This window comes from Crocodylus siamensis, chromosome 1 (genome assembly GCF_052110815.1).
Source record: "Crocodylus siamensis isolate JL-2025a chromosome 1, ASM5211081v1, whole genome shotgun sequence".
Classification (NCBI taxonomy): domain Eukaryota; kingdom Metazoa; phylum Chordata; order Crocodylia; family Crocodylidae; genus Crocodylus; species Crocodylus siamensis.
This window is the reverse complement of record NC_143395.1, coordinates 385,484,674-385,497,133: the sequence shown is the minus strand read 5'-3', so window position 1 is coordinate 385,497,133 and position 12,460 is coordinate 385,484,674. Positions and strand designations below refer to the sequence as shown.

Sequence of the window (12,460 nt, the reverse complement as noted above, 5' to 3'; positions counted from 1 at the left end):
GGTAAGCGCATTTTGAATGGATAAGTCCATTTTGAATGCGCAAGGCTGCACTTACTAGTTTCAGAGAAGATATAGCAGCAAGAGAGGCATAAGCTGAAAAAAGCCTGGATGAGATTTGTGGTAGTGTTTCTAGATAACAAGGTCACATCTCAGAGAACCTGTATGACTTGCATATGGCCTGAAAGATATGAAGATCCAGAGAAGAGACGTCATGTGGAAGATGATGCTCTCTTACAGACCTGTACCACAGACAACACAGTAGTGCTTACAGTGAAAAGTGAAGAGAAGAAGTTTGTTTGAAAGATTGTAAGCTCTGCTGTTGCTGTAATGAGCTTAAGCTGATTAAGCGAAACACGGAAAAGGAAAGAAACAGTAAAAAAGTAAAAAATATTTCTAATTGTTTTTCCAAACCTACCTCTGCTTTAAAGGAAAGCTATATTATATTTGATAGTCTCTGTTTGTAACTAATTACACTGAAATCAGCATACACCTGACTAATGAAGCAGATTTTATTTTTCTACATGAATATCTCTCTCAATTTTTTTTGTTTATATTACTTTTATAGAAATGTGACCACTTCAGCTTATATGTAAAATTAATAAAATCTTTTTGTGAATGTTTTAAAATTCAGAGATTACATATAAAATCATTTAAAATTTATGTCTAATAGCTGCAATAGACAAATTAAAAAAAACCAACACATTTTATTTACATTCAAACAAGAATTAAAAGAATAAAGCTTCACATACTACAAAGTACTTAATCCTGGGCACAACTGAAAACAAGACCCTTTCTTTTAGGATGGGATAAAAAATTGTATTTTCCCAAGAGTGTTTTCCTCTCCCCTTCTGCCCCCTGCCTCAAAAATAATCTTCACTGATAAGCTGAGAATAGAGGAAATGTTGCTAATAAATAAAATAATCTGAATATTCAATCACAACTATGTACACAAGAATGTGAAAGCTAGTTTTAAAATTGTCCACTAGAAGGCACAATGTCCTAGCTTGATATTCTGCAAACTGAACCAACGATAGTTTTTCTCCAGTGAATATTTCAGGAGTCATTTAACAGAAGAAAAAATCCCAGCTACATATCAAAACAGCTGTGGAGTCTTTATTCACTTGCAAATGTACTATTGTTGTTATTTTTTTTAATTTATAGGGGTATTTTTTAATAAGCTGAATTCAGGGTCAATAAGGAGGCTTGTAGTAGATCAAACTCTAAGTCTACTCGTGTGGGCAAAAGCTGTAGGAACACTTTTCCAGTATGCTGGCAGCTCAAGTGACTCTACAACAACATGTGCACTTCAGCAAAAGCTTCTGCTGGAGTCTTGCAAGAAGTAATTAAAGCTGGAAGATCCATGCAGCATATGTATCAGTGTAATGCCTTACTACCCATTCTTATCACATATGCAACAGCAGGTCAGTTTGCAGGTATTTAGTTCTTTATCTGCCTGTCAGGATTGCATAGTCCCCAGCTCTGCTTCAGCAGGACAAGTTTTACACAAACGCATCCCTTTGCTTGGTTTACTTGAGCCCTAATGTGCTTATCTTACATGGCATTCTTACACATGCAAGCGCCACAGTACTAGGTGCTCTGAAAAGTGCCCAGTGCTGCGATGCTTGCAGTTGTATAAGTGGCAAAATGCACATCAGCACTGAAAAAAATAGTGGCAGAACACTATTGAACTAAAACACACTGGAGGTTCAAAAGTGCACCACTGCCATTTTCTGCACTTTGATGCGCATTTCACCACTCACGCAACTGCACGTCACACAGTGCAGTTTGTCTCAGGTTGTTGCAGAACAGATTCAATTGAGTCTGCTCCTAAGTGGTGGATCTCCGGCACGTCGCAGGACAAAAAAGTATGTGCATAAACGGCCATCGATTTCTAACTTTCTGGATGGGTGGGCTTTAGGCATATTGTTGAGTTTACATGCTAAGGCTTGATGTAGCAAGTGGGAGGCTGTACTGCCTGCCTACACAACCATATCCTGTTGGCTAATTCATGAGACTCCTTTACAGATGGCTTTGGGGAGATGCAGTATCTGCTACTGCAAAAAAAAATGGTAGAGGGAAGAGGATTCAAGAATGAAAGGAGCTGGGATCCTCTGATTTATAATTGAAAAGGACTGGGGAAATAAGGATGCTCTGAATTAGATCATAAGGAGTCACTGATTTCCTATTATAAATGGTACCATCCAAGTGGTCAGAACTTTTATTCCCAGTGTAAATACATGGCTAAACATGGACATAACAAAGAAGATTTTTTTTTTAAACAAAGGTCAATTTGGCCTATGACCTACTCTTCCCAGGTATGGAGATCTGCTTCTTCCAAAGGCCATTATTCCTTCTGAGTATCAAATAGGATTTATCTATTTATTTATAGACATATAAACATTTTGTAGCATCCCAGAATAGCCTTTGGTGTCCCTTTATTCTTCTTTCAAAAGCTGGGGGAATACTTTATCAGGGATTTAACTTCTTGGAAGACTGCAATAAGGTAAAGCTTGTAGAAATTTCTTTTAATATATTCAATTTACATTAAATTAGTAAAAAGAAAATGTATTTTTCAGTGCCAAGTGTAGTATTACCTTTATCGCCAAGGTCTCTAAAAAAGGTCGGTCCTGGTTTAGCTTTTGTAACGCATGCCAGTGCAGCATCTACCTCCTTTAAATACAAACACACATACACATACAAAAAACAGTTGTGAAAGAGAAGTCCATTAGGTTTAGTAACAGAAAGAATGCAACTTCTTTTGAAGAACAAAAAGAACACTTTGCTTACCTTTTTTGTCAGTTTCTTGGCTGAAGATTTACCTGCAACAAAAAACAATCATCATTATTGAATAACTGACTTTAAAACTTTGATGAAGTTCTGTAGCATTTTTTCATATTTTTATGGGAAAATGTTAAGTAATGAGAAACAGAATATTTTGTAGTTGGCCGTTTGTTTCCAGTTCCTGCACTACTGAACAGGGAAGGACTATGTTAAAAAAATTACACGAACAGCCTGTTCAATACTGCAAGCTAGATGAAACCATAAACTGCTTCAGGTATTTATGACTAATTCGTGTGTGTGTGTGTGTGTGTGTGTGTGTGTGTGTGCGCACGCGCGTGTGTGCGCACGTTTTATGTATGCACTGTGCTACCTGCACCCTGGATCCCAAAATGGAAGCAGCTTAATTAGATGTTTTACATACACAAGTTTGTGTATGCAATTATAATTCACCGTGAAATGCAGAATCAAGCATTCACAAGATAAGAAATGACAGAACTAGAGTTCTTTTAATGTTGCTTTTGATATTATTTCTTCAGCTGATTGGAAAAGGAAAACAACTAAATTCTATCCTATAGAACCAGATTGACCCCTGGCACCTACCTGACTAAAAGTAATGGGTGGCAGTAATAGGTTGTTCTCTTCAGTGGGGACAAGCCACTATAAAGGGATGTTTCATTTTTCCAACATAATAATTAGCTTGACAGTAACAGAACATAAGGACCCTCATGAATGCTTGGTTCAATCTCACATTCTGGATGGAAGTGTTCTAGCAGTTCTGACTCTTCTGTCCTTATTACCCCAGCCCGTCCCATTCTCTGCTCTCTTTCCCTCACAGTTCTGATCTCTCTCCCCTTTGGGCTACTATTGCTCCCGACCCATCGACTCTCCTGTTGCTTTCAATCCTCTGGCCTTTAAGTCCTTTGAATTCAAGTCAATTTGCTACTTCTTCTGCCAGCAGAGGAGACTTAGAACAGAGACGTAAGCTTTCCTGGTCTCACAGCCTGGTGCCACAATGGCCGCTTACAACTGGGAGGAGTAACTACCTATCTGCTTGGTCCCTGGAGTCTCTGGATGGAACACTCAGTTGCTCTGAGTGGGCATTACAATGCAGTTGGGACAGGGGCTGTATGGGAGCAGAGCATGCCCATGACAGACAATCTGTTGTCTTTGGAGGATATACCCTGACCAAATATGGGTGGACTTTCTACATGGATGTTAAAAATTATACACCTGACACCAGGGAGATTCCACTGGCAAACTGTAAGTTCCTCTTTCAAAGCCTGAATGCACTAGTTTGTCTCAAACTGACTGCAAGATACATTTTTAAACATGGGCTGAACAATGCCTTTTCTTCTGTCTTTGTTATCTGAGATGGCAGAACCATTTCTGCTGAAACAGTCTGAAAAAACATTCAGCATATGGCAGACATCTGGCAGAGAACACATCAATCCCAATGGCTGAAGTTTGGCAAATTTAAAAGCTACTGGAGCCCCAGTCTCCAGTCATAATGGAAAGTTCATGGTGACTTTAACTACAGGCACTGCTGTCAACACCACCTGTTATTATATATGAATATATGTTTGCATGCATTTTACAGACAGATATGGAACTGAAAGAGAGCAAAATGAAGTATTTGAAATAAAAGGTGTTAAACACGGCTAAAACACCACCAGAATATTATTACATGAGCTCTGTTTATACTAGCACTGAAGCAGCTATCTTTTGGGCAGAATATGACACATAGGTAGCACAGCATCAGAATGTTTCACAACAGCATGAGGCATGAAGTGAAGAAGCTTCCTGTGTGCGGTAGCAGTAGGAAGAATAATCACATTGTCAGCAGCAGTCTACACCCCTAGCTCTTGTTAGAGTTGACAGGAGCACATCAGACATTTATTAATGAACTAAGTGGTACAGACCTCAATTTTTTCATCTCACCAGAAAGATGCTAAGAAAGGGTGCTCAACCTCTGGCCCATGGGCCAAAAGTGACCTGCAGAGTCTTGGAATCAGGCTTACAGGGCCTCCGTGGGTTGGGAAATTTGGTGGTGGGGGAGCAGTGCCAGTACTACCACCACTCATTACTGCCAAAATTCTAAGCCCCATGGGGTGGGTCGGAGTTGGGCCATGAACTTGCCCCACATCACCAGATTGGAGCCGGGCCATACCTCCTCCGTCGCCAGGCAGCTGGGCCATTTTCCCTCTGCCCAGCCAGGGTGAGGTTGGGCCCTGCCCCCTTCCTCTTGTGGGACTAGGCACACCCTGCTGCAGGGTTGGATTGTGGCCAGGTCAAACCCCTCACCTACATGGGGCCAGGTTGGGGCCATCTCAAGCCCCCTTCTACCGTGCAGCTGGATTGGGGCTGGGCTGCCCTCCTCTCCCTTCTGTGTGGCCAGATTTTACCACCATCCTTCAAAACCATACAGAAACATAGGTAATGACAAAGAAGGGAGAGTGCCACCTCTCATGCCAACATCACTGTCTGCAGGATTCAATCTTCCCTTGCATCCAAGTACAGATGTACCCATGCTTACACAGGTGACCTCAATGCAGATAAAGCTTTTATGCTGTTGAGGAATCATATGCTGAAGAATCTTTCATTGTGCCAGGTTATGTTTTAGAAGGATCTATGAAGTCCATAATACAAACATGCCATTAACTGCTGTACTTTTGAAGCTACAGCTATAACAGTTTATGGGTCAATTCTGTGAGGCTCTTTGCTCACCTTGATAATTTGTCCATATAGACCCTGGTATCTTTTGAGTACTCCACTGAGCCAGCTTCAGAATTGTAGGAAATGCTCTAACAATGAGAAAAACCCTAATAAGTGAATATCAGAAAACTAGAAAGGGAAAAAGGGGAACCGCTTGTGGTCCATTTCTTCTGTCTGGCAGTCGCATATCAGCTTGGTTGATAGGACCCATTAACACCATCCTGCATAATGATACTCCAACTCAGCTCTACCCAACTTCCCAGTAAAATGTAAGATGCTGACATGCCATATGAGTTTTCTTTAAGAGAAAAAGAAAGTAACGGTGAAGGAGGAGGTCTAGGTGTATTTAGCCCAAGGCATAATGGAAAGGAAGGAATGAAGGGAGACAGAGCCTCCAATAGTGGGGGGAAAAATGGAGACCAGTTTCATGGAGAGCACACAGAACTATGGCCATATGGATGAACTTGCACACTAGGGAAGGAGGGATCTCATCAACCAAACTGGGCACATGAACAGAATGACGAGGAAAGAAGAGCGATACCAACTAGGTTGGGTTTGAAAGACTAAGTAACCAAACTGGGAGGAAAGGCTTGATTATCAGATAGGAAAAAAAAAACAGAATGAGAAAGAGCAGGAGAGGATGAGGAAAGGGGTTGACAAGCAAACGAAGATATTACTGCTATTTTTAGTGCAGGACCTACTGCAAGTACAGCAGGTAATTTTTTGTTTGTTTGTAAATGGGCCTAAAATTATATTTGTTTCAACTTATTCTAACAAAGATGGCATTGTGATCCTTGAGTAATTCAGTAACTGCTGAGAAGAAATGACATTTTCTTGTTACTATTATTTTTCACATTACAGTATAACTAGTATAAACTATCACAATAAAGGATTTTGCAGTCCATATCATAATTTAAACTGAATACGAGAGTCTTCTCCCAAAACTGTAATTTTAATATTCTCTACTATTTAAAACCAATTATCCTTTGAATACATTAACTATATGGATCATTTGTGAATACTTAATGTAATTCCCATTTTGCACCATAAATTTTAACTATTTTTATTGTAATTTTCATAATATTGCCTAAATGCTGATTTAGCCCTTAGTGCTTATCCTTTCCACGTTTCAGTCTCTCACAAGATCAGTGTAAAACTCCAACAAGGAGATCTTTGTTAGTATCATATAATGACTCATCAAATGTATGGTTCCTTGTCTATACTGGTTAGAAAAACAGGGTTAGTGCTTAGCAAAAGCCATGCTTCAACAGTTCACTAGAGAGGCTTTAATAGCTTCTCTATACCATGTGGACAAGGCCTAAGCGCAGGGGTGTGTGACATTACTAAAGAGTCATGATGGATCTCGTGGAAGCTGCTTCGTTCAACAAACAACAAAAGATTTGAGCAGCAAAACAGCGAATCCTGATAAATCCTGAGGGCTTACATCTGATCATATCAGATCCCACTAGTGGCATTCCACCACTGGAAAATACATTTGACACATGGTTCTCAAACTTTTATGCAGTGGATCACCCATGCCTCAGACCTTTCTGTTAAGACAGTGTATTTGAAAAGGTGGTCCCTCTGTTTTCTTATCAACTGAATCTGGGGACCTGCTAAACATTTCATTCCTGATACCTACCAACATGCTTCAGGACCTAACCTTTCATTTAGGAAATGCAGGTAAAAATATATCTACTAAGATCGAAGTCTGCCAAGTAAGAAAGCTTACACATGTAATTTCTTCTTTCTTTCTTACATACATACAAATCAATGGTGTATTAGAAAAAATATTTACAATTACAACAGTCTAAGTTCCATGCCTGAAAGTGAAAATATTATTGTCCTGAGCAAGAGAGAATGGAAACTACTTTTTTCAACTGACCTTCCAAGTCTGCAATCGAATTTTGGCTCAGGAAAATTTTCAAAGTTCCCGACCTATTTCAGAAATTCCATCATCTGATTTTCACTATTCACAGTAGATCCATGAACCAGCAACCAAGTACAGGCACATCTTGTTACAGGCAAAGGACATCTTAACTTTGTAAATGAAGCTATTTTATTGAAATACCCAGCCAACATGCAAGTAAAAAAATTCTTTGCCTTCAGCCAAGAAAATGAAGTTAGTTGACAACCATAACTGAGAAAATACCAACAGCAGCTACTTTTGTTTTAATCTGCCATCGGCATGGATGGTCTTTTGTCACGTAAATTTTTGACAATAGAAATGTTTCCATCACCTATCATCTCCTTATAGCAACATGTAGAATGAACCTGACATCAGTACTGGGATTAGTGTTAGGCCAGTACTGAATTAAACAAGTGCATACTTGCACTCAGTAACACCCATTACTCTAATACAATTAGGAAAGGCTTAGAACTGACAAAATGTGTTTGCAGCAAAAGAATCTTATGAACAAAAATCACTAAGATCAACTATGATAATAAAAATCAAATGTCAAAAAGAGCGAGGAACGTGATTCACTCTCTGACAAAGCAGAACGTTTCAATTTATTCTATTTTTATAGGGAGAATTCCATTCTAACTTATCTCACACACACGCACACACACGCACACACACACACACACACACACAGAGGCTGTGTGAAGCTTTGGCCACTGATTCAATTCGAGGGAGATCTGGCCTTATTCAGCAATTGAATCTCTGAATCCAAATCAAATCAGGAGACCCTTTAATCTCTTCAAATCGAATCACAACTCTCCGAATCGATTTGGAGAGATTTGACAATTCAGACATAGACACAGATTTAAATGTTTTTTCTACATATCTCAAGGAACCAGGCAGCTTGTGAATGCTGAGATGCTGTAGTGGATGGAATGTCCCACAGAAGCGCAGGGGGGTCCCCAGTGTGTTTGGCAGTGGACCCGGAAGTGGACCAGAAGCATTTCCAGTCCACTTCTGGGTCTGCTGGGGAGCGTGCAGGGGACCCCCTGTTCAGTGACTGGTGGCTCTGGGGGGACACCCAGCATCCCCCCAGGGCTGACTGCCAAGCTGCGGGGGGCATAGGGGGAGTCCCCCAGTCACTCCTGGGCAGACCTGGAAGTGGACTGGAAATACTTCTGGTTCACTTCCGGGTCCACTGCCAAACACGCTGGGGATCCCCGCCGCTCCTGTGGGATGCTCCATCCACCCGACCATCAGAGTGTTCATGTGCCGCGCCTGATACTTCGAGGTATGTAGAAAAAGCATTTAAAGCTTCGGCCATAGACGCATCGCTGATTCTCCAAATCAGCATCACATCTTCAGATTCGGATTTGGCCAAATCAAATCGGGACAGTGATCCAAATCAATCAATTGAATCATTGTTCCTGATTTGGGCTGAATCCAAATCAAATATGCCCTGTTTCGCACACCCCTACTATATATACACATATATAGATACACACACACACACACACACACACACACACACACTAGGGGTGTGCAAAATGGGCTGTATTCGATTTGGATTCGGCCTGAATTGGGGACAGTGATTCAATTTGTTGATTTGGATCATTGTCCCAATTCGATTCGACTGAATCCGAATCTGAAGATTCAATGCGGATTCGGAGAATCAGTGATTTGGCCATAGACACAGCTTTATTTTTTTTACGTACCTCAAGGTAGCAGGCATGACTCACGAATGTTGCAATGGTGGGGCAGATGGAGTGTCCCACGGGAATGCAGGGCCCCCCCCCACATACTCAGTGGAGAACCCGGAAGTGGGCGGGAAGTGGGCACCAAGTGTGTGTGGGGACCCCTGCCATGCTCCCCAGATCGGTGACCAGCCACGAGGGGACCCCAGGTACCCCCCCAGACCCAGGAGGCACCAGTTGCCAAGCTGGGGGCCTGGAGGCCTGGGGGGGGGTGTTTCCTGTGTGCTCCCCAGTGGACCTGGAAGTGGACCAGAAGTACTGCTGCCGGGCACACTGGGAATCCCCCTGCACTCCTGTGGGATGCTTTATCAGCCCCAGCATCTCAGTATTCATAAGCCGCCTGGTACCCTGAAGTATGTAGAAAAAAACATTTAAAGCTGTGTCTATGTTTGAATCGTCGAATTTTTTCAAATCTTTCTGAATCGATTCGGAGAGTTGTGATTCGATTCAGAGAGATTAAAGGGTCTCCTGATTTGATTTGGATTCGGAGATTTGTCCACCAAATTGGGCCGAATCTCTGCCAAATCAAATCAGCGACCGAAGCTTTGCACAGCCCTAATATACATACACACATACACATATATAAATATATATATGGTGGCAACCATTGATCCTTCTGGATCATGGTATATGCTTGAAGGCCACCCAGACCTTCAATGCATATGACTGGATAGGAATTTTTTTTTGGAGGAGTGGAGGCCACCAAAAATGCCCAAATGCAATTTAGAAACGTTACTAAGTGGCTGTTAGGATCAGATTAATAATAGATTACCATCACCTTGAGTTAGCAAAGTACTATATTTACTCAAGCCAACGATTTTTCTGAATTTAAAATGATCCCCCAATAATTAGATTCTATACATGGAAAATTTTATAAAAGCTATAATTTTCCTCGTACAGAATCTAATTATTGAAGATCATCTTTAATTCATCCCTTCTGGTGTTGCAGTGGGACAGGCAGTGTGAATGCAGGTGGTTCATAGATTTCATAGACATTTGGGCTGGAAGGGACCCTGGAGGATAGAGTCCAGCCCCCTGCCCCAGGGGCAGGAAGTCAGCAGGGATCATAGGATTCCAGCAAGATAAGCATCCAAATGTGGCTTGAAGGCGTTCAAAGTGGGTGCTTGAACTGCCTTCAGCGGCAGTCTATTCCAAAACTTGGGGGCTTGGACAGTGAAGAAGTTCTTTCTTATGTCCAGCCTGAATCGGTCACAGCGGAGTTTGTGACCATTTGATCCTGTCATCCTGTGGGGCACTCTGGCGAATGTTTGTACCCCAAGGCATTGAAGGCTCATGTTCATCTTGTGGTCAATCATGACCCCCAAGTCCCTTTCATCTGTAGTGCTAACCAACGTAGCACTACCGAGCCTATCAGCATGCTGATAGTATTGACATAGCCAGCACGAGGTATGCTAACTAATGCTGAGAGGTGCTTGTGTAAGGTAGAGGGGAGGGGGGAATCCCTGTTTGAGCAGGGAGTGGTGAGGAGGAGGGGAGCAGGAGGAAGCCAGGCAAATGCCCTGTACCTGAAGTCTCTGTAGGAGCTGCAGCCAGGGAGCAGAGGGGTGAGCCTTACTCAGCTGGAGTAGAAAGCAGAGCCCTGCCCAGCACTGCAAAGCATCTGGGATGCTGGGGGACTCTGATTTAACTTAAACCAGGAAGGGCTCTGGGACAGACACTGCATAACCTGGTTTGACTCAAATAAGTCTGATACTACATTCAACCAGATTTCTCAAATCGGTTTTAGCCATTTTCAAACCAGTTTATGTGCACTGAGCATCTGTTCTGTTACAGGTTTAAACCAGTTTCTGATCACTTAAACTTGTTTATGTGTAATGTCTGTCCCTAGCCCATAGGAGCTGTGTGGCCTGCATGCCACTGCTTTGCGGTTAGGCTGGGACTATGCTCAGTGCCCCAGGCTACATCATGCACAGACGCATGGCGGGGGGGTTGGAGGGAGAAGATGGTGGGATGCAGACATGAAGGGGAGGGCAAAGGGTACATGGTGGGGAGCAGCAGCTGCACCTGTGACTATGCCTTCAACCCTGGGTAGGGACTGGAGCCCAAGCCACATACTTGATTCCAAGACAAACCCTCCAATGTTAAATGAGAGGGGGAAAAACCTCATTTTAGAACCAAGTAAATATAGTAACTTATGGAAGTTTTCTTAGGATGCCACCTCTGGCAATACTTCAAATAAAGACATGGTAGTACCTAGAGAATAAAGCAGTCTTGTTATTTTTGCTCAATATCCACTTTCTAGTTGTTGCCACCCGCTGCTATTTTGCTCAAGTCTGGTAAATTCAAATCACATCAGCTGTAATCTGGTGTTGCTTTAGTTTTTATTTATTTTTTAAATGAGAGATTAGAACTAAAGTGACAGTTCAATTAACAAAGACTGATTTTGCAAAATAAGTCTTGCAGTTGGATCCTTATCTGAGAAGAATCCCACTGAAGCAGGGTCTTGCAGAGGCACAAAGACCTAGCTGAAGTTTAAGTTTGGTTAAACTAAGTGTGAATCTTGTGGGGAAGTTATTGGGAGGTATGATGGAGCATCTGAGGTGTTTGAGGTGTTTGTTCAAGAGATCCACAGTTTGGGGGTTGACTGTGGACACCCCCACCACAAACTGCTTCTACCTATCCAAACAGCAATACTCTATGTCAACTGTTTGCTCGTATTTCTCATAAGGAGCTTGCAACTATTCACCTGGGACTTGGATAACATTGCTTTTTATTAACATTTGTTCTATACCTAGATTCATTATGCCAGCTAATTGAGCTCTATCTTGGCCACTGAATACACACATGGACCTATACTTATAGAAGTAGCTAGAACTGCAGATTCCTAAATTTCTGAGTGCACTACTTCAGGCGCTTTGAAGGGCACTGATTTTCACAAACAGGGCTTTTAACATAGAATTTTTTTCACCACAAACTATTTTGAGGAATCACCAATCTCTTAGGAGATGTTTTTGGGAAACTTTGCCAGAGAAGCAGGTAAAGATCGGGCCCCCACCCTTGTGTACATGCCATGGGGGTTTAATTCAGTTTAATTCTCCCTAAATTGAAGTGGTGTTTTTAAAAACCCACCATTTCATTTTAGGGAGAACTAAACCAAATTAAACCCCTGTGGTGTGTACAACTAGCCAAAGGCACAAATTAAAAGTTAAGAAGCTTGGGTTCAATTACCAGGAAGCCTACAAATTTCTTAACAGATCACTTAATGTCTCTGCCTTTGTTTTTCTTATTTTCTTTGTTTAAATTCTTTGGGCCAAGCACTTTCTCTTACTGTTTGTACTGTTCTGGCATA

At 41.8% G+C, this 12,460-nt stretch overlaps 1 protein-coding gene across 2 annotated transcripts in view; it reads right to left on the bottom strand.

The window, feature by feature from the left end:
• MICU2 (mitochondrial calcium uptake 2) overlaps positions 1–12,460 on the bottom strand; it is a 245,141-nt gene that overhangs the window by 58,534 nt on the left and 174,147 nt on the right. For both annotated transcript variants that reach the window (XR_016439323.1, XM_090028979.1), the window contains exons 3-4: positions 2,788–2,819; positions 2,595–2,670 (exon numbers count right to left, since the gene is read on the bottom strand). Coding sequence is in view for 1 of the 2 variants with exons in the window: in XM_090028979.1 (XP_089885105.1) it covers positions 2,595–2,670; positions 2,788–2,819 (108 nt within the window). In the remaining variant the exon portion in view is untranslated. The remainder of the gene's footprint in view (positions 1–2,594; positions 2,671–2,787; positions 2,820–12,460) is intronic.